Here is a 22,089-nt window from a genome sequence, read left to right as displayed (position 1 = left end):
CCAAACCGGTTTCGGCTATTTTTATAGTAATTTTTGTTAGCACATATTAGTAAAGACGTTTGTATTATATATGATGTTTTGTAGTTTAGAACAGTGAGTTCGTTATGAACAGATAGAAGAGTTTAAGTTTATGAGTACTTAATATTTAAATTTAGTAAGAAAAAGAAAGTGTTACTTCATTTTAAAATGCAAATCAAATTTTTTATTGGCTTAAGAATTTTCTAATCTATTTATTTTCATGTTAAGAACTAAGTTTTATTCTAAGTAGGTTTGGGAAGCTGCTCACATAGCCTGGTTTATTTCTGGTAGGAAAAATTTGGGCTATTTATTCACCTTCAGTCTCTATCTGGATTTCTTATGTGCTTCAGATGTTTAACCAGTTCATTGAAACTTCTAAGTGTAAAAATGTATAGTTTGGTTCTTCAAGGGACTGTACCTTAGATTATTGTTTATGAAAAGCTTTGAGAGATCAACATGTAAAAATGTAAAAAATTACACTATAGGATTTAAACATCAGTAAAACTTCTCTCCTACATTTTTAGCATGATGATAGAGAGCGTTCATTTTTTAGAATATTGTGGAATATATGTATGGCCTGCAAGATAGGTCTCTGTGTGTGTGTGTGTGTGTGTGTGTGTGTGTGTAACATTTCTTGAGTCTGAGATAGGCCAGACTCAAGAATTTTGTTTTCAAAACAGCCCTAAGTAATAGCAGATACAAATTTCTCCATTTTATTTATTTATTTGTTTGTTTTAATCCTCCCCCAGGGTATTTTTTTCTACTGCTTTTCAGAGAGAGTGGAAGGGAGGAAGGGAGGGGGAGAGAGAGACATCCAAGTGAGACACACTGGTTGGTTGTCTCCCACATGAGCCCCGATCAGGCCAGGGATTGAGCCTGCTACCCAGCTATGTGCCTTTGACAAGGAATGAACCCTCGACCCTTGGGTGTGTAGGCTGAGCCTCTAACCACTGAGCTCACTGGCCAGGGCTAATTTCTCCATTTTAAAAGTGAAGAAACTGAGTCTATCTCCCCAGGAGATATATATGGGTAATATGTGACAGAGACAATATTTAGTCCTACATCAGCCCCTGTTCTGCTAAATAAAAGAAAAAAATAAAATAAATAAGAAAAATGAACTACTTTGGATTTTTAAAGTGTTATTACTATGTTGTTACATCTTAATGTAAGAATTCCTCCCTATGCTTCTACATTGTAAAGTATATTTGTATTTTTTCTTATAGTTATTATGCCCTTACAATACCTTCATCTATTAAAAAAAAAAAAAAGATTCATTGGAGAAGCTGGCCATCCATAAGTTGTTTCTCAACTTCCTGCATCTCAGATATACAGCTTATAAGGAAAAAAAGAGTTACTCTATTCATTCATCCACCTATCCATCTCACCTGTTATGTGCCAGGCACTGTGCTAGGCATAATACCTTAAAGTAGTATTGAACGTTTAGTGTATAGTTTAATTCATGAAAAATTAAAATGGTCAAGGATCACATTTTGTTTCATTGTTCAAATTGAAAATAATTTGGTTTCTTTCTAGGAACAAAAGCATTTATATGTGGCAGTACAATGTAAGTGTGTGTGTGTGTGTGTTCTCATGTGTTCCTTGATGTAATTTCCCCCATTTCTTTATTCTCTTTCTTTGTTCCTCATCCTGGGATGGCAACAAGATTTCTTGAACTCCTTTGTTTCAGCAGAGTTTCGTGTTGTCTAAAGTTCCTGGCTTCTGTTTTCTACAAACCTGAGCTTTTGGGTGGGCGATGCTTAGATAGGAGGAGGAGGAAGGGTGAAGAAGAGGGGTGAGAGGAGAGAAAGAGAGAGAAACATCAATTTATTGTTCCACTTATTTATGCATTTATTGGTTGATTCTTATATGAGCTCTTACCTAGGATCCAACCTTCAACCTTCACATATGGGGCAACACTCTAATCAACTGAGCTTCCCGACCGGGGCCATGTGGGTACTCTTGAGTGGCATTCATACCCTAGCAGATATTATTGTGTTCTAGTCCATTAGGTTCTAACGAGGGAAAGAGAGCAAAGAGCAGAGTGTTTGACATGAGAGCTGGGAGTTGGAAGGATTGTTCGATGCTTGCTATCCTATAGCCTGACCCTCTGTGCTCACACACATGCCCACATAATCATATAATTGCTCCTCCATTGATGGCTCTTTGTATTTCTATGGCTGAGGAGACTGGGTCATTTCTCAGGGTCATCCAGTGAGTCATTTGGTGTCCAATTTCTTGAGCTCTGATTTCCAATTTTATTTTGAGTCCATACAGTCACGCTGTTTCAAAGGAGAAGATGGGGAAGAGGGAAGGGCTGGCATGTATTGAACTAGTTAACTTGTCTGGCAGCTCTGGTTGTGGTTGACCTTTTTATCTACATTATTTTATTTGGTGTTAGGTTCTCTTTGCTTAATTTCCACATTTGTAAGAGGGAGACAGTTATAGTAAATCCAGGCAAAGCCCTTAGTGTAGTGCCTGGCAAGCACTGGGCAAGTGTGGGCTGACCCCTTGTCTTCATTCCTCTCAAAAATGGTGCATGGTGAATGGTATGATCTCCACTTAAAAGATAAAGAAGTTTAAGTTAAATAACAGATTCTGATAGCTACTCAGAGGGAGGACTAGCATTGGAACCCAGACTTGTCTGAGTCCACAGCTCATGCTCCTTTCAGAGAAGGGAAAATTATGTTCAGTAGACTTTGAGGATCTTTAATGCAGAACATCACTGACCTCTTTTCACGTTGCGAAGAGGTAACCAAGGTTACTGAGCAAAGCTCGAGTCAGGCACACAGTCCTCTAAATATCACTCCTGGGATTGAAATAGGTGCTTCATTGTCTGCCCTGTGACAGAACTAATGAAGGCGTCTGTCTCTTCTTTAAAACCAAGTACCAGTTGGATGAGCTTTCCAGTAAGAAACATGCTGTCCCAGGAACGAGTGGACAGGCTTGGCCGCATTGCAGAGTGGTGGGAACCCCGGGCCGTGATCGGCACTGTTTTATACACAGCATCGTTAGGGAGCCAGGAAATGCCCGTATAATTACTTTCTTAATGACCACACATTTTTTTTTTAATTTCAAAATATTTTAAGTAACCTTTCTGTGGCAGAAAAAGAGTGCCTGCTCTCAGATTTGTATCTCTGAGGATCCCAGCTTTCTTACCCCAGTTTTTCTGTGGGAATGTGTTAATGTAACCACTTAAATGTTGCCATAACACAAGAATGGAAGTTTGCAAACTTTTTATAGCAGGAGAATCAGTTGTCTCCCCCCCCCCCCCCAGTATATTATCATGTATCATCTCAATATATAAAACAGATAACTGGGCTGTTTGGGGTGAGGTGGGGTGGGGTGGGGTGGGGTGGGGTTAGGTGGAGTTGGTGAGTAGAGGATGTAGGGCTTTGCCCACTCAGTTTCCTCTTTACACCCTCCATGATTTCTTGAAGCTTCCAGAAAGGATCCTGGGGTTCCAGGGAACACACTTTGAAAACCACTGGCCTATTGGAAAGGAATAAAACCAGCTAAGAAAGGATTTATGTCCTTTCTAATTACTTCATTAATTCTGAGTTTTCTGAATTAAAAAATTAGTAGTAGTATAAACCAGGCAGTCTTTGCTTTAGGGAGATTCTCAGATTCATTAGAAGAGTAGTGAACAAGTCCTAGGCTTGCAAGGGTCATATAAAAGTTAAGTGGTGTTTAGTCTTTAACATCCCAGCGAAGGCGCTCAAAGCTGTGCTGAGTCTGTGTGTTTCCCTGAATTTTTAAAAACATTTCATTTGATCTATTTGTTCCAGTTTAAAACGTGTCAGATCTGTTGGGCTCTAGATGTAAAGTCTAGCTTTATTTAGAACTGTGACAACATGATTGTTTGGCGGTTAAATGACTTCCTGTTCTTGAAAGCCTATGATTTAAGAATAATAGAGCGCTTTCCAATGAAAAGAAAGAAGCCGGTTAGACAGAACTGACGATTCTCAACACGCAGTCGGCTTTCAATAAATTGTGGTCTATTCTCACTTCCTTTAAATGTAATCTCTGAGCCCAAGAGAGAAACAGATTTTTAAAAATGATCTCACAAAGCTCATTAGGAAGGAAAAGAAAACAGTTTATACAATGTTCTAACTAGCTTTTATTTATTTTAAAATGGATACTGTGTGCCTCGTGTTTGCTAGCAATTTTGTAGCTACGTTGAGCTTTCACCTAAAAGGGACCCTAGATCAAAGATGAACCTGCTATAAAACAGCCAGGCAGGCATTCTAATGGAGATGTAAACACGTTATTTTGCATTCTACATTATTCCTGAAGGTGTCCCCCCTTTTTGGCACTTTCTAACGAGGCTTTGAGGTCACTAGGCAATGCCTTCAGAATCCTGAGTATCAGATGGAATAATGTGGAACTCAGGACAAAAATAGTATAACGAGCTGGCACTTGAACAAACAGAGACATAGGTTATGCTGCTCAGCCCTCTCATGTCTTCGGTGACCTATAATTTCACTTTATTTTCTCTGCATCAGAAAACACTGGGCTCAAAGCACCCCTGTCCTGTGATACAAGGTAGGGTTATTCTGCTGCACGTGGAAAATAGAGAATTAAAATCTGAATGCAGTGCAGGTCCAGTATTTGGGCTGCATTGAATGTTTGCATTTGCATTCACACTCTCTCTCCTTCTGGTCAGTATTTTTATTTATTTTTTAAATCCTGGCTAGAGGATATATTTCTATTGATTTTTGGGGAAGTGAGGGAGAGAGAGGGGGGGTGGGGATAAGAATGAATGAGAAAGAAACATCGATATAACAAAAACATTGATCAGTTGCCTCTCATAAAGGCCTGGACCAGGGATTGAACTCGCAACATTGCCCTGACTGGGAATCCAACCCATAACCTGCTTGGTGTGTGGGACAGTGCTCCAACCAACTGGGCTCCTTCTGGTCATTCTTACTCAACTCCTCAGAACATTTGGCTCCCTTTTTTATTTATGGACCTAATAGTAGAGCTGTTCTAGGAAAGTACTTATCCAACATATTTTTATTTGAATATAAGAAAGATGATGGCACCATTAGCAAGTAACCTTATTTGGAGGAGGAGTATGTCTGTGACGTTGGTGCCTGTGGGTAGGGAGACCGTGTTCCAGGCTGGACAGTGAACTCTGGGATGACACAGGGGCCATGCCTGTTGTGGCCAGCACATGAGTCCAGTTCCTAGCCCAGCACGGTGTCTGGCCATAAATACTTTTTGAATAAATAGATTTTACAAAATTGATTAACTTAGAAACATGGGGGTTGTTTTCTCTTTAAAGAAAATGTAAGTTTGCATCAAAGGATATTGTAGCTTGTTTCTAAAATTTGTCATGTAGTTAAAGCTGATAGATCAGCAACAACAGTGAAACGCTGATGACGGGCACGTGTCTCTTCAGTCAGTGGAATGCCTCTGAATTCTACAGTCTTCTTTCTGAGCATGTGGTCAGCCGAGCATTGTCTGACTTCAGCATTTCTCATCTCTGCTGAAGCTCTTGAGAGCCTGGCAGGTAATAATGGTGCCTTAATACCACTTATTCTCTAACAACCATATTGCCCTGACATACTGGCTGCTCTTGAGCGCTCAGGTGGCATCAGCTCCAGGATGACTTTCACAGGTTTTTCTGGTAGCACAATAAGGTTCCTTTTCCTTTTCTAGGTTATCTGGTCTCTCTACATTCTAATAGTTGGGGCTTTAATACCGGGAAGAATTTCTCAACCTTAGCACTGTTGACATTCTGGGCTGGATAACTGTTTGTTGTGGGGGCTGCTGTGTGCCATGAAAGATGTTCAGCAGCATCCCAGGCCTCTAGCCACTAGATACTACTAGCACTGCCCCTGATGATAAAAAGCATGTCTAGACACCCTAGCCAGCTTGGCTCAGTGGATAGAGTGTCAGCCTGTGGACTGAAGGGTCCCAGGTTCCAATCAGGCCAAGGGCACATGCCTGGGTTGCGTGCTCAATCCCCAGTAGAGGGTGTGCAGGAGGTGGCCAATCAATGATTCTCTCTCATCATTGATGTTTCGATCTCTCTCTCCTTCTCCTTTCCTCTCTGAAATATATACATACATATGTCTGTGTGTGTGTGTGTGTGTGTGTGTGTGTGTGTGTGTGTGTGTGTGTCTAGACAATGCTAGATATCTCCATGGGGACATTTTGGTCCATTTGAGAACCCAGATGGGAGGGCTTTATTGGGCTGATTGTGCCTGCACTGGAAGGTGATACTGGCAGAAGATGACCTGGTAATTGTCTATCCTTGACCAAACATAGGGCAGTTCTCATGGATAGATGGATGGGTATTCTAGAATTCTCCCCAGTCTGAGCCAATCACCTAGAAGTGGATCTCAGTCTCCTCTTTAGCTCCCACCTTTATCCTACATCTCACTCCAGTCGATCCCTCTTAACAACCATTCCATATTTTTTAAACTTAAAAAAATTCATATATATAGTATAGTAACTCATCATTTATATACCTTACAATGTAATCACCTCACTAAGTCTAGTAACAACCTGTCACTGTTCATACTTATCATAATACTATTGACTATATCTCTCTTCTGCCTTCTTGTATTGATAAGGCCAAAAGGCTAATATAAGGTCCAAGGTCTACAACTGACAAATCAACATTTTTTGTGTGTGCATCTTCCACTTGCTAATGTTACATTATCTCATGTAACCCTCTCGACCAGATTGAGAGAGACATTTTCTATGAAAACAGGAGTACAAATTCACTCGGTTAAGTGGTAGAGTTTGGAATAGTAATCAGATCTTCTGACTTTGTTAAAATACTGTTTTATCCTGTTGTTCAAATCTAACCAATATCTGCTTGAAATTTCAACACTATGTACTTGAAAATTTAATCAGTATTGACTTGAAACTGAGAAGCTCCTGGCTTGTGAATAAGAGTCATGTTAGGAAAAACGTATATGCAAACGTGTATGAGCCATAGATGTCAGAGAAAAGGCAGATTTCAGATATCATTAGACAATGACCACTCTGAGGTCATCATTCAGTCTTTCAACAAAGAGTGTTGAGGGCTTACTCCATTCCAGGACCTCTGAACACCAGCCAATGCTGACAGGGTCCCTGCCCTTATGGAACATACGTCATAATTGGGTAAATATCTGGTATGCAAGTAAAGAAATGAACACACAGTGTAATTATAGATTGTGATGAGTGCCATGAAGGAAATGAGCAATGAGAGGAGATGGAGAATAATTGGGGGAAGGGGAATTAGGGTGACCAGAGAAGTTGTCTTTGATCTTGATACCTCCCACAACACTGCACATACGGTGTTTCCTCAAAAACTGTGAGTACCTGTCCTTGAGTACCTGGCACAGAATAGGTGTCCTTAGACCTTGGTTGTATGAAAAAGCCATGATATTAACTTACAGTTCTGGAGGCCAGAAGTCATCAAGCTGTCTGCAGGACCATGTTCCTTTTGGAGGTTCTAGGGGAGAATTTACTTTTTTTGCATTTTCTACCCTTAGAGGCCTGTCCTCTTTTGTCAAAGCCAGCAGTGTAGCCTCTCTTTCTCTCTCTCTCTCTCTCTCTCTCTCTCTCTCTCTCTCTCTCTCTCTCTCTCTCTCTCTCTCTCTCTCTCTGACCCTTTCACCTCCATTATATTTACTTTGGCCCACCCCTATAATCCTAGATAATCTTCCCATTTTACAACCCTTAACTTAATCATCCCCACAAAGTCCCTTCTGTTGTAAAAGTAATATATTCTCACATTCCAGGAAGTAGGTCACCTTTGGGGCCATGATTCAGCCTATCACAGTAAGCAATAAACCTTAATTTTATTTTCATACTCACTTTATTTTACAAATTAAAAACTTCACACACAACTGGATACAGCTTTCTGGCCACCCTATCTAAATGCATCTCTATTCTCTCTCTCTAAACTCTGTTCTTTTCTTTACCCTGCTCTACATTTCTTTGATTACTTGTTTTGTTTTTCTTATTACCAAAAGGGCAAGATAACCAATCCCTTCTCTTCACTAAGGAACAATTATTACACCACTCTGTGCCTGACACAGTGTGCCCATCTCTAAAGATTTTTTGAATGAAAGAATGGAGAGTCCTTTGTATACTTGGGTATATAGAACCCAATATCCTATAGATTAATAAGGCTACAAGATTAGTCTGTGTAGTGGCTTCTGACTGGTTAAAACTCCTTCACCATTTTCAAAGCATCAAAGGAAAACATCAACTTTAATATTGCTTCATAATCCGACCAATTGGTGAAGAAGGGACTAGTGCTGGACTCCCAGCTCTGGTGTGCTGCCTGGCTCTGTGCGTTAGCAGACAGTGTTCTATATTCGAAACTCTGATGCTCAGTGCTTCATGTTATCCACGTGTTAGCATCACCGGTCTTTTGGGAGAACTTCTGAATGGCTCCCTTCATGATTTTAACCCATGATTAGAGAAGAAAGGCAGAAAATCTAATTGCATGTTTTATTACTGCATTGGGTTTTCTCTATTAGGCCTTAAGTAACAAAGGAGGAAGAAAAATCAGTTCTTACTGGACTACGCAAGTAGCACATTTATGGGTTCACAGAGCAAGTTGTATGGAATTTAAATGGGGGGGAAATTAACAAGTATAGGTCATCTCCAGGATAGAGAATGAGTTTTTAGAAAGTCTTAAATAACAGTGCCTTATGCTAAACAACTAAGTGAAGGACAGCTCAACACACCACCTCCTGTGCTTGGGAAGGCAAGTTATATTTATATTATGGCAGGTAGTTTACTTTGCTTCACATTGCCCTTGATCTCTCCTAATGAAGACATTGTTTAGACAAACTTGTTTTACATCTGACATCCTTTTCTCCTAGAAAATAAATACCCGTTGTTCAAGGTGTTATTGAAACAATGAAAAAATATGAAGCCAAAGAGAGATGTCTTCTCTTTGCGTATTGCTTTTAAGAGCCTTAACCCCACTTGTAATATATTTACTTTGGTTTTAGTGGCCAAGGACGTCAATATTCTTTTTGATGAGTTAGAAGCTGTCAACAGTCCTTGCAAAGATGACGATTCTCTCCTTCACCCTGGAAACCTGACCAGTACTTCAGACGATGCTAGCAGACTGGAAGCAGGGGGAGAGGTAAGAGTGTGTGATTTCTTCCAAAGGCGATTATTTATCCAGGCGAGCACCTGTAAAGCATATTCCAAGGGACTGTTTAACATAATCATCTCATTGAGTTGTATGTTCCTGATAAACAAGGGGCAGGTCTTATATCCTTTGCTACCTCCCATGACTCTGGTATATTTCAGCACTTCTAAATCTACCTAGGCTCAAAACAAAACAAAACAAAACAAAACAAAAAACTGTCCATGAGTCAGGCAGTTCCCATCTTATACCTAAAGATGTTTTGTTTATACAAAGGAAGATTTTTAAAATATATTTTTATTGATTTCAGGGAGGAAGGAAGAGGGAGAGGGAAAGAAACATCAGTGAGAGAAAACCATTGATCGGCTGCCTCCTGCATGTCCCCTACTGGGGATCAAGCCCCCAATCTGGGCACGTGCCCTTGACCAGAATCAAACTCGGGACCCTTAGGTCCTCAGGCTGACAATCCTCTGAGCCAAACTGGCGAGGGCCAAAGGAAGATTCTTAAAACCAACTGTTATTTTAAGAAAATGTACATGCCGGGTGTCGCTAACAAGTAAAATGTTAGCTCTGTGAGGATGGATTTCCTTGAGTAACCCCCCAGCACCTAGAACAGTGACACAATGCAGCAGTCCTCAATAGGTGGTCTTGCCTCAAGCCTTTCTGAGTTTCTATTTGCCCCAGTAATCTAAAACTCATTGTGATTGCAAATAGCCCTATCTGTTCAAATGTCATTTTGGAAAAAGAAGTATTTTGTTAGATCCATTCACTGTCATACAGGTTGGGTCTCCATGGATTTAATATCTCCTTTATATATGTACTGGTACAGGTAATAGGAATTCAGAATGGGTCGATGATTTACGGCATTTTCCTAATATTGTTGTTATTCCAGAGCCAGTTAGCTATGGAAAGGGTGACAGAGAAAAATGTTCCCTTCCACCAGGTTTCCCAGGCTTTTCCCTACAAGCACCACATGCTATTACTATCCATGTATTTTTATTTATTTTTGCGGTTTTATTTATTTATTTATTTTAGGAAATACTTTTATCTTTAAAAAATATATTTTTATTGATTACAGAGAAGAAGTGAGAAGGAAAGAGAGATAGAAACATCAGTGATGAGAGAGAATCGTTGATCGGCTGCCTCCTGCATGTCTCCTACTGGGGATTGAGCCCGCAACCCAGGCATATGCCCTTGACTGGAATAAACCTGGGATCCTCAGTCCACAGGCCAGCACTCTATCCACTGAGCCAAACCAGCTAGGGCCATGTATTTTACTTTTAAAGAAAAATCTCATTTTGTCATGTTCTTCGCACAGACATGTTGAATGTCATGGTGTGCACTAATAGAAGGATCTTAAAAGGAACCTCAAAAAGCAGCTCATCTCATCCCTTAATTTAGATGAGGAGACAACCTCAGGAAGGTTAGGGCTTTGCTAACCCTTCCCCTGATCCCTGTCTGAAGCCCTGTTTTTGTTGACAGGTGCTGTAGTGCTAATTCTATAGGATGACACCCTTGCTTGGAAAATAATTAAGAAATTGTTTACTTGTCTACACTTCTGAGTATCTTTTAAGGCAAAAATAAAAAATACTCAGAATTGGTCATCAAGTGTAAATGTCATGGTAACGGACACTTTACTTCCTTCCTGGCTGACATGCTCCTTTTAGAGGAGGTTGCGTGCGTGGCATTTGTGTGTAAGAATATGGATTAGCAATGGCCTTGACAATCAGGCATGTTTGCCTTCCTCATCCTGTTATTTGGAAACTGATGTATACTGTGGCCCAGAGAATAGGTAGCTCCCCCATTTCCACTTGCTAGTTGACAAACATGTTTCTGAACATCAGTCTGAGCATCCTGGCCCCAGCCTGGGCCACCATCCCTGATGGTCTCTTTCAATATTGGTTATGATTGCAACACGCCCATGGCATCAGGACAAAAATGACACCTACTATTTCTGATCTCTAAGTTATGAAACATAATAAAATGAACACCATGAAACACCACCAAACTTATAAATTGGAATGGCATTTTTCAAATTATGGGGCAACCTAATTGTAAGTGACTAACTCCAGTTTTCTAATGGAATGGAAAATTAATTTTAGTGTGCATGCAAGTAGAAAAAAATAGGTATTATTTTATAAAACTTCTGTCCCACATGTTTTGTGTGTGATTACAAATATCAGAAAGTAAAATATTTTTCTGAATTTGGGCAAAAAAAAATTCAAGAAACATTGAACTAGAATATTATTCAAAACTATCTAAGCTACTACAATTCCATCCATTGATCTTATAAGAGGTATTATCTTCCTGAATGTTTTTTTAAAAATATATCTTATTGAATTTTTACAGAGAGGAAGAGAGAGGGATAGAAGGTTAGAAACATCGATGAGAGAGAAACGTTGATCAGCTGCCTCCTGCACACCTCCTATTGGGGATGTGCCCGCAGTCAAGGTACATGCCCTTGACCTGAATTGAACCTGAGACCTTTCAGTCCGAAGGCTGACGCTCTATCCACTGAACCAAACCGGTTACCGGTTAGGACCTGAATGCCTTTTTTTTTTTTTTTTAATTCTCATTCTCTAAAACTAGTTTTACCACATATACCTATAGCCTTACCAACTTCTTTTTAAAGGTTTACTTTATTTAGTGCTTTATAAAAAGTGGCATCATGCAGTATGAGGTCTTCAGTGACTTGGTTTTTTTCTGTCAATGCTGTTTTTTAAGATTTATGCTTATTACTGATGCAACTACAGTTCATTCATGTTCAGGGTTGTATAAATACTCCACTGTATGAATATTCTACAATATATCTATTTACTTTTTCATGGACATTAGCATCAATTCTAGTTTTCTATTTTCTACTCTCATAAACAATGCTATGAATATTTATATACATGTCTCCTCCTTGCTTTATCAAAAATGTCTCCAGGATTGCATGTTATGCAAATGTTTAATTTTACAAGAGAATGCCAGTGTTTTCCAGAGTAAGTATATCATATTTCACTCTCACTTACAGAATATGAGAATTCTCAGTTGCTATATATCCTTGCCAACATGCGGTATTGTTAGGTGTCCAAAGTTTTTCCCAATGACTCAGTGCTTTTATTCAATTTTTATTTTGTTTCTTTTGTTTACATGTTTCAGTAATAAAAATGTAATTTTTATAAAACATAAGAATAATGCATTTCATTTTAATTGTTCTTTAACATTACTCACCCAAGGCTCCATTTTATGCTTGTCTTAAGATGGTCCTTTCTCTTTGTATGCAGACAGTGCGGGGAAAAACCAAATCAAATGGACTTTACTTCAGAGATGGAAAGTGTCGAATTGACTACATTCTTGTGTACAGAAAATCCAACCCCCAGACGGAAAAGAGAGAAGTGTTTGAAAGAAATATTAGAGCAGAAGGCTTACAAATGGAGAAAGAGGTAAATAGTTGGCTTGGATGAGAAAAATATAAATACCCAACTATTCATATCAAGAGGCAATTTTAAAAAATTAGTCATTATGTTAACTGAATGTTTTATTTGGTCGGAGTTTGCCAATCCAGTGTTTGGGGAATGTTCCAGCAATTAGACTTTCACAGCACAGTTTGCCCTGAGAGCATTTTAATGCCAAATGATTTCGGGAGAATAAAAATACTCTATTCCCATGGAATCAATTGTTTCAAAGTGTTATAATTTACCTGACTTCCTTTCCCTGTTTCCTCTTTGTGGATGGAGTGTTCTGGTCTCAAGGATTAAGGATAAGTTCTCGTAAAATGCAGTCACCTCTCACGGGAGGCTGTTTTTACATTTCAGGAAATATAAGGAGCTTGGGCATCCTCACTCACCAGATGAGACTGGCCAATTTGGCCCCAAACAGCTGGAACTTACAAAACGATTCCAGTTTTAAGAAACATTCTAGCTGTTTTTATCATGTTCCCGGACTCAAGAGTTACCTCCCCGTATTCTCTCTCCCCCTTCTCTTCTTACGCTCTGCATGGGGAGTTTTAAGGAGTAATTTCGTGAGAAAGGTACAAGAGGTCCAGCCACCATGAGACTGTTCTGTACCCAGAAATGCTGTGTGCATGTGTAGAACTTGGTCCTGGGAGGTGGATTTTATAACTCTTCCCTAAATATGGTGCAAAGATGATGGAGCTTTTCCTGGTCAATAAGAAGCACGTATTGGCAATTAAAATGTTGTGTGTCTGATTATGCTCCTCAAAACTGAGGAGAGAGATCTTTGAAATCAATGTGCAGGTTTTTTTCTTGTTTGGTACAGGTTGCATGCTTACCTTGGGACCCTTCAGATAAAAGGGGCTTTTTCAGATCTGTTAGACTGGTCTCAACGCTTGAGGATTTAAAAAAAACAAAAACAAAACAGTGTTTTTCTAGAAGGTCTCCAGAAAGAGAGTTAGAAAAAATGGCAAGATGAGTGTGGTTTTAGGGACTCATTGTTAGGAAAGGAACCAGATTGCTCAGAAGACTCAGCTGGAAGTTGCTCAGACAGAATGAAATGTGCAGTTTCTATTTTCTGTGGTTCTATCCCCATTGAATATGTCTTTGATGAATCTTGTTCTTTAGGTTCTTATTGAAGCAACTGTCTAGTCTCTTTTCTTAACATTAATGGTGCATTAATTTATTTTACCCTAAAATTCATTCCTTCACTCTTTTATTCTTACTGCTGAATTTCAGGATTTTCATATAAATAAATAAGAGCTCTGAATTGCCACATGATCCTACATAATGTCAGTCCTTTTTTCCCCGATCCATTCTGACCCTTTCAAAAACTTTGATTACCATCAGTTAGTTTCATTCAATTAATGAAAGACCTATATTTTCAGTTTTATGACTATTTTCTCCATTTCTTGGCTTTCTTCTATTAGGTCTTTACAATGTCATTTCATGACTTATTAAAACTCAAAAAGCCTACTATGTTTGAAAATAATGCATATTACTAAAGAGATGACAAATCTCTTGCATGTCTCCTGAAGTATCTAGACTAAAGTACCCATCATTTTAATGCCAAGCAGGCAGCTGGCTAGGATTATTCACCCTGTTTTATATACTATAGTTGTGCTGACCATGGTGTGATGCTGGATGGCTTTCATGATTATGGCTGTATATAGGATAATTGTGTTTGGTTACAAATCTTAAAATTTTTAATAGCTTGGTATTTATTTTAATGTATACTAGGAAAAAACACAGTAATTGGGAAAAGGGGTGAGGTAACCATATGGCAAAACTTCATAAAAACATTCTAAGCATCTCTTCCTCCCCTTTGCTCCAAAGGTGGTGTTTTTTTTTTGTGTGTGTGTGTATGTTGTTTTTTTTTCAGTCAAAAATGCAATTTATTTTAGTAGTTTTTCTTAACACAAAGCCTAAAGATTCTAAAATGGATTTTTAAAAGTTTCTACCTATATTTTCTTTTTTTTTAAACTTTTATTTTATTGTTTAAAGTATTACAAATAGTAGTACACATGTCTCCTTTTTTCCCCCCATTGACCTTCCCCTGGTCTCCCTTAGTACCCCCCTCCTCCCGCACATACTGCCCCTCCCTCCGCCAGTGTCTTGTGTCCATTGGTTATGTTTATATGCATGCATACAAGTCCTTCAGTTGATCTCTTACCTCCCACCACAACCCTCCCACCCTTCCCACAGCAGTTTGACAGTCTGTTTGATGCTTCTCTACCTCTGTATCTATTTTTGTTCATCAATTTATAATGTTTTTTAATATCCATAAATGAGTGAGATCATGTGGTATTTTTCTTTTCACTGACTGGCTTATTCCAAAGGTTCTTTACTGAGTGGCAGCTTCCCTATTCTCCTTTAACCCACAGTCTTCTATCCACTATTGACAGCTACGAACCTTCTTCCTAAGTAGCCTTTTCCACTGCCCAGTTCCTGTCTTTTCCTGCCACCCACACCCTTTGCCTAAGTGGCACAACTGGCTATAGCCCCGCCTCTGGGCTCTGCTGTGCATCCTCAATGCCTTAGCCAGCTCAGCAAGAAGAGGAGCTTTGCTTTGGCCAGTTTGGCTCAGTTGTTAGAGCGTGGGCCCATGGACCAAAAAGTCCCAGGTTTGATTCCAGTCAAGGGCACAGACCTCAGTTGCTGGCTAGATCTCTGTTTCTGGTTGGGGTGTGTGGGGGAGGTAACCAATTGATGTGTTTCTCTCACATCAATGTTTCTCTCTGTGTGTCTCCCCCTCCCTTCCACTCTCTCTAAAAATCAGTGAAAAAATACCATCAGGTGAAGATTAACAAATAAACAAACAAAAAGATGAAGAGCCTTTGCAGGTTAAGAAGCAGCAGGAAATTATAGAAAAAATAATTTCCCCCTACCACAAATAATTACAACAGTACCTTTTGGTCGAACAATAAATCAGTACCCACATGGCATCATTAGACTTAGAAACCATCAGAAGCACTCTTATTTAAGTCAAGTGTTGTATAAACAACTGAGTAGGAGAGACCATCTTAATGACTATTTCAGCTTCCAAAAGTTACCTCAACCTTTCATACCTAAAACAAAGATCTTGATTCAAGTGGAAAAGAAAAAAGAAAACCCAGGAAATAATTGCCACTAAATACATTTTGTGAATTATAAATGTCTTCTTCATGAGCTATGTATCATGATGTCCAAAAATGATGGAAAACATGTTATACAGGTGGGCAAAATCAGGCTCTGTAGTTGAACCGTGTGACAGTAAGATAATCCTTATCTTTTTAACATTGAGTGTCAAGAAGTACAGCCAGGAGAATCTTTATTTCATGCTAAAAGGGAGCACATAGTCACCTTTCATCTTTCTTAAAACCTTTCCCCAGCCTGGGTGGTCAGCAGGTATGTGCTTGCTTTGGCACCTCGGGTCTTTTATAGTCTGCAACTCGTATTATCCAGAAGAAAGCAAGAGAACAATAACATACTCAAAGTATTATTTCCAAGTGATTTGCTTTTTCATGACACCTTATTTAAAGAGATTTCCCTTCATAAAGGTACACACATATATGTTAATTCACATTTTCTGTTTTAGATATGTCCCGTTTTTAATTTTGAAATCATTATCATTACTACAAATGTATCTTTTCCTTTGAATAAGTAGCCAAATCATGGATGACTTTTGAGTTATTTAGAATGTGTGCACAGCAGTGTTATTAATAGAGCAGATTTTTCCTCTTTAGAATCACGCAGAACATGGGAGAAAACCCATATTATTACAGCCATTACAAAATAACTATAATTAGATAAATCATACCATCTTGATGGTAGTTAATTCATTCAACAAATATTTATTGCACGCTCATTCTATGCCAGGCACTGTTTTAAGGACCAAAGAACCCAGCAGTGAATAAAACTGATAAAAAACCCTGCCCTGTTGGGATTTAATGTACAAAATAAATAAGTAAATATATTTAAAATGTCAATAATTATTAGAGGGGTGTTTAATTTTTATAAAAGTCCCAAAGTTGAGCCTCTCTTCCAGGGAAAGAGAACAGCAAGTGCAAAGGCCCTGAGCATGAGCATGGCTGGCATGTTCATAGAACAGTGAGGAGCTAGTATGACAGGAGTTGACTGAGCAAGGTGGAAATAGACTGAGCAAGGTGGAAATAGTAAGAAATTATGCCATACAGATAACAATGAAACCTTACTGGTCACTGGGGAAAGTTTAGTTTTTCTGAATGATAGGGAAAATTCTTGAACAGTTTCAAGCAGAGGCATGACATGATTTGGTGTCTTAGTTTTTTAGGGTTACTCTAGTTACCTGTTGATATTAGATGGGGGAAAAGAAGAGGGGGCAAGGGCAGAAGTAGAAATATCAATTAGGATATTTTTTGGTAAGAATCCAGGAAAGAATTTATGATAACTTGGTTAAGTGTGCAGCAGAGGACATGTTAAGAAGAGTAGAAGGTACAGCTTGATTATCCTGTGCCATCCAGGCCAGATCAGTGCTTGCTATGCATCTGTCACACAACTCATATTGCTTGCAAATTTGCTGAGCTGAAGGAGAAGATGGATCATCATTCTGGGAAAAAGCTGGAAGATAGCCCTGGGTTTTTGAAATCTGGTAATCCTGCCAGATTTGTCAGTATGGTTCCTGGCAAGCCCATGTGTGTTGGGAGCCTCCTGACTATCCGCCTCTGGGCCATTTTTTTTTTTTTTCTGTTCATAACATGAGACAGACAGGGGCTATTGTGGGTGTCATCCAAGCAGTGGACAAGAAGGCAGCTGGAGCTGACAGTTACCCAGTCTGCTCAGAAAGCTCAGAAGGCTAAATGAATATTATCCCCTATCCCTGCCACCTGTCTTAATCAGTAATGGAAGAACAGCCTCAGGATTATTTGTCTCAATTGGCGATTTAAATTTAATAGTAAAAGGCTGGTTAATGATTACAAAGCAGTAAAACTTTCAGAAGGAAAGGAGAATGTTTTGTGGACCATTTGGGTTTTCGTGTGTGTGTGTGGGGGGGCAGTTTTTAAATTATTGGTTTTTAAAATCAGTACTTTATAATGGAAACAAATTTGGCTAAAAATCTGTCATAGAATTTTGAGATGCATTAAAACAAAGTTTAATGAGAAAAAGAAAGTAGAACTTCTGGGAATTGCAGAGAGATCGAACGAGTTATACCAGAGTGAAGAGGCATAGGCTATTCATGTGTCATATGCTATTCATTTAAAGAGTTAAATGAAAGAAGTTGCCATTCACAGGGATGCAGAAAGGAGTGGGTCCTCTTGAGATCATGTTAAGTTTGAGGTGTCCTAGTGGTGGAGATGCTGAGTAGGATAGAAGAGTCTGGAAGACAGGGAGAGATCTGGCCTGGAAATACAGGTTTGGATGAGATCACCCAAGGAGCAGCTACAAATGGGGCAAGAGATCCAAATAGTGAGCTGTGGGACACAGCAGTGTTCTGAATTTGGAGGACCGAGGAGCCAGCGGAAGGGAGCTGGAAAGAAACCTAAGGTTATGGTGCCTGGAGAAAGTGTTTCAGGAGAGAGGGCAAGATTGGTTGTGTTAGACCTGCTGATGGCATAAGATCAAGACTAGAAAGTTAGCCACTGAATTTAGCAATGTGGAGGGTTTTGGAGAGCTGGGCAAGAGAAATTCGGGAGCAAAGGTGGGAAGTAAAAAAATGTTTAAAGTATATTCAAGAAAGAATGGAAAGAGAAAATTTGGAGACAGAAGATATAGATATTTCTTCCAAGGAAGTTCACTATAAAGGAAAAGAGAAATGGGTAAAAACTGGAGTATGAAGTTGGGTCAAGAAAAGAGTTCTTTCTATTTAAGATGAGAGAAATGACTGTAGGCTTTCATGCTAGTAGAAATCATTTATTTGAGAAGGAAAAAATGCCGTACTAGTAGAAGAGCAAAAAAATAATTTTGGAGCAATATCCCTGACTCAATAAGAAGAGAAGGTCAAGTTCCTCCCATGGCATGGACCCACTGGCCTACATCTGTGCCCACAAATGCAGCGTCCTCTCCACTGCTGAGGAGGTATGGTCATGCTTCTGGCTCAGGCCAGCCCTTTCTTTGGGCAGAAGACCCCATCCTATTAGTCTTACACAAGGACATTGGTCCAAAAAGAGATATAGTAAGCTTTAAAAATAGAAAATGCAGAAAATAATGTAACCTGTCAAAAACAGTTTGTTTTCACTCGTCTCTCAGAAGGATTGAAAAAGTCTAGCTGTGGCAAATACCTACACAGCATTAAAGGTTGGGTATCTTGGACATTTTTCTTTGAGATGATAACAAAATAGTATTATTAAAATATTCACTGACATTTATTAATCACTTACTATTATTGTCCACACTTTATAGATGAGACCATTGCCCCAGGCAACAAGACCAGAAATAAAGCCAGGATTAAAACCTGAGCATACTTACTCCTTACCCTTCTGTCTCATTGATTTCTGGTTTCTAAAGATGAATTTCAGGGTTGAAAAAGTTAGCAGGCAGGCTGAGAAGACAGGGGGAGTTCGGAAAAGGAACCAGGAAAATTGGGGTACATAATGAAGTCATATGCTTTCTAGACTGTAGTTCTTTGCACTTTGGTTGCTGGTAGCTATGGATTTGATTCTTGGTACAATCCCATATAAGCAGTTTATTAAGCATTTTTTTTATCTCTGTTTCCACATTTTTAATAATGAGGATAATGTTATTTACCATGAACTATGTGAGGATTAAATGAACCCATATAGGTAAATACCTTGTAGAGTGTAAATCTTTGCTTCTTATTTTATTTTATTGTTTCATTTTACCTCTGTGTTACCTTCTCTTTATGGCAAGTAACATTAATTTTTCAGTTGTGACTGTGCTATAAAAGTTCTTTGTAAAATAATTATTTTAAAGAGTGAGTCAGTTTAAGGAAATTTAAATATTTTAGATGATGTACAAATTTGGCAAAAATCAAGGGGCACAGCATGATTACAGTCTTACTTGGCTCATGGTTGTGGTGAACAGACTCTAAAGTCTGCCACTTGGTTTTCACACCTTTGTTTAAACCCCTCCCCTGTAGTGCAGCCGAGATTTGTGACTTGCTTTGAACCAATAGAATATGGAAAATGTAGTGGGAGGTCACTTCTGGGATTTTGTAATGTATAACGATCCTGTTTCAGCCTCCTTGCATTGGATAGACTCTCCTTTGCTTGGCTTTCAAGCAATAAGCTACTATGTTGTGAAACAGTCTATGAAGGGAGTCATATGCAAAGATATAGGGGGGGTGGGGGGAGTGGCCTCCAGTATCTGAGCATTGCCCCCAGCTGACAGCCAGCAAGAAAACAGGCACCTTACTCCTCCAACCACAGGGAAATGAGTTCTGCCAACAACCGAGGGATCTTGGAAGCTGGTCTTTCCACGGTCGAGCCCTCTGATGATATTGCAGGTCTGATCAAGACCATTTGGCAGCGTGGTGACACCCTGGGCAGAGGACCCAGCTGAGCTGTGCCTGGATCCCTGACTGTTAGAACCTGTGAGATGATTCATGTGTTGTCTGAAGCCTTTGATTTTGGGGTAACCTGTTATGCAGCAATAAGTAACTGAGATGGTGTTTAAGAATCTGGAATTAGACATTCTGTGTGCTCATTTGTTTTTGCCATTAAAAGCAGTGTGCTCTTGGGAAAGTTAGCTCATCTGCAAAATGATGCTAATAATGAGATCTGTTTCATGGGTTATTATGATCATTAAATGAGATCATTCATTTATGTGCTTATCTCTGTACTTGTCATATTACAAGCATTTATTACATCTTTATTATTATCATTATTGCAGTCATCCTAACAGCTGCGTACAGTACATTAGCACTTATTTCTTTTAAAATGGGTTTACCAGGAAAACTTTTTTAGAAAAATGTTTTTACATTTTAAAAATCTCTTAAAATGTAACTGGTAGAAATAGCAACATCAACTGACCATCTGTTTGCTAATGACTTCTCGTGAATGAAATTAATGCTTATCTTAAATGCTCTTGGAAAAACTCAGAATACATTAGGTCACAAGTTTAGCATGGTCAAGGTTCAGACACATACCTTCTTCAGAGGATTTGGTTTGGATTCATCAGGAATGAAATTATGGATCAACCTAAAGCTAAAAAGACTATTAAATTGTGCATCCTGGTCTTGCTTTGCCCTTTTCAGGAGAAAACTTCACAAAGTTATTCCCATTGAAAGTGCTTTTCTAACCCAGATTAGTCTCTGCCATTACCTCCTGCCAAACTATTAATACCTTTTCTGTAGTCATCCCTGTTTATGTTCTGCAGCCACATCCAGCTTATTGCTGAAGATGCTCTCTCAGGACCCGGAGCCTTTGTCCACTAGATCCCAGTAGTGCTTCCTCAAGTTATGACAGAAGTGTTGACAAGCATTGTTGTTTGTTCCCAGGATGGAGTGGGGGGTGAAATCCATCCATGGTAGAAAACCACTGAGTTAGACCCTTTGACCAAGCCTTGTGTAGTTAGTTGCACTGTCCAGGAGGCAGCTAGAGGAATGGTAAGCAACTATTCCATGCTTTCATTTGTGTGGACCAGCTAATGGAAGCAGTCTTAACACCAGACTCTCTACATCAGAAGAGAGACTTATGTATTTGAGGAGAAGGATAGGGTAAGTTAAGATTACCTTTCAACCAGAATACTGGGATTCAGATCCACTTACTATCTCATCACTTTCTAAGTAAATAACTAGGTAAGGCTTCAACTTCTCTGTACCTCAGTTTCTTCATTTAGTAAATAGCAGATAATCCTAACTAATGGGGGGCTGTTATGAGGATATAATGACTTAATACATTACCATGAGAATCTGATACATAATAAGTGCTCAATAAATGCTTATTGATGGTATTGATAAAGAAGGGAGTGGTTTCAACCACTGGTCATCCTCTTTCCCGATTTCAGGTATTCAGCCTCATCGCCTCTTGGACTCAGGGTCCCTGACCTATGTCTAGAGAAAGTTGAAGTGGTCTGGTGGCTAGGACTGAGTCTTTTTTGGTCTCACCTACCACTGCCCTAAATCTGTCCATCAGAATCACAGCTTTATTTGCATTGGCCCATCGTCTTAAGGCAGCTTCATCTACAATAATTGGGGAAAGACAGTGGCACTTTCTTCTTCTCTCTGTCTTATTCTTTCTGTCTCTCATCATTAAAAAATTTATTGCTTGATTTGAGAGAGTGAAACATCAATTTCTTGTTCCACTTATTTATGCATTCATTGGTTGATTCTTATATGTGTACTGACCAGGGAACCCGAAACCTTTGTGTATCACGCTGACACTCTAACCAACTGAGCTACCCAGCCAGGGCCTCCATCTCTTTTCTGTCTTTCTGTCTTCCTCTTGCAGCCCTCTTACTTTCGCTTTAATTTTTGAGACCATTTAAAGATCTGAGAGCCTTATTGTGGCTGCCTCAACTGCTTTTTCTTATTTAGGAAGACAAAGTCTAATCAAAACATTTCTGTTGCTAGGTCAAGATGACCCATACCAAGCTACCTTGATCTGA

The 22,089-nt window shown here is 39.2% G+C and overlaps 1 protein-coding gene across 2 annotated transcripts in view; it reads left to right on the top strand.

Moving 5' to 3' along the window:
• ANO4 (anoctamin 4) overlaps window positions 1-22,089 on the top strand; it is a 292,620-nt gene that overhangs the window by 156,745 nt on the left and 113,786 nt on the right. For both annotated transcript variants that reach the window (XM_036456048.2, XM_036456051.2), the window contains 2 exons: window positions 8,988-9,124; window positions 12,400-12,558. In XM_036456048.2, coding sequence (XP_036311941.2) covers window positions 8,988-9,124; window positions 12,400-12,558 — 296 coding nt within the window. The remainder of the gene's footprint in view (window positions 1-8,987; window positions 9,125-12,399; window positions 12,559-22,089) is intronic.

The sequence above is a fragment of the Pipistrellus kuhlii genome, unplaced genomic scaffold (assembly GCF_014108245.1).
Source record: "Pipistrellus kuhlii isolate mPipKuh1 unplaced genomic scaffold, mPipKuh1.p scaffold_m20_p_3, whole genome shotgun sequence".
NCBI lineage: Eukaryota > Metazoa > Chordata > Mammalia > Chiroptera > Vespertilionidae > Pipistrellus > Pipistrellus kuhlii.
The sequence above is the reverse complement of the archived record's forward strand: the minus strand, read 5'-3'. Positions and strand labels throughout refer to the sequence as shown.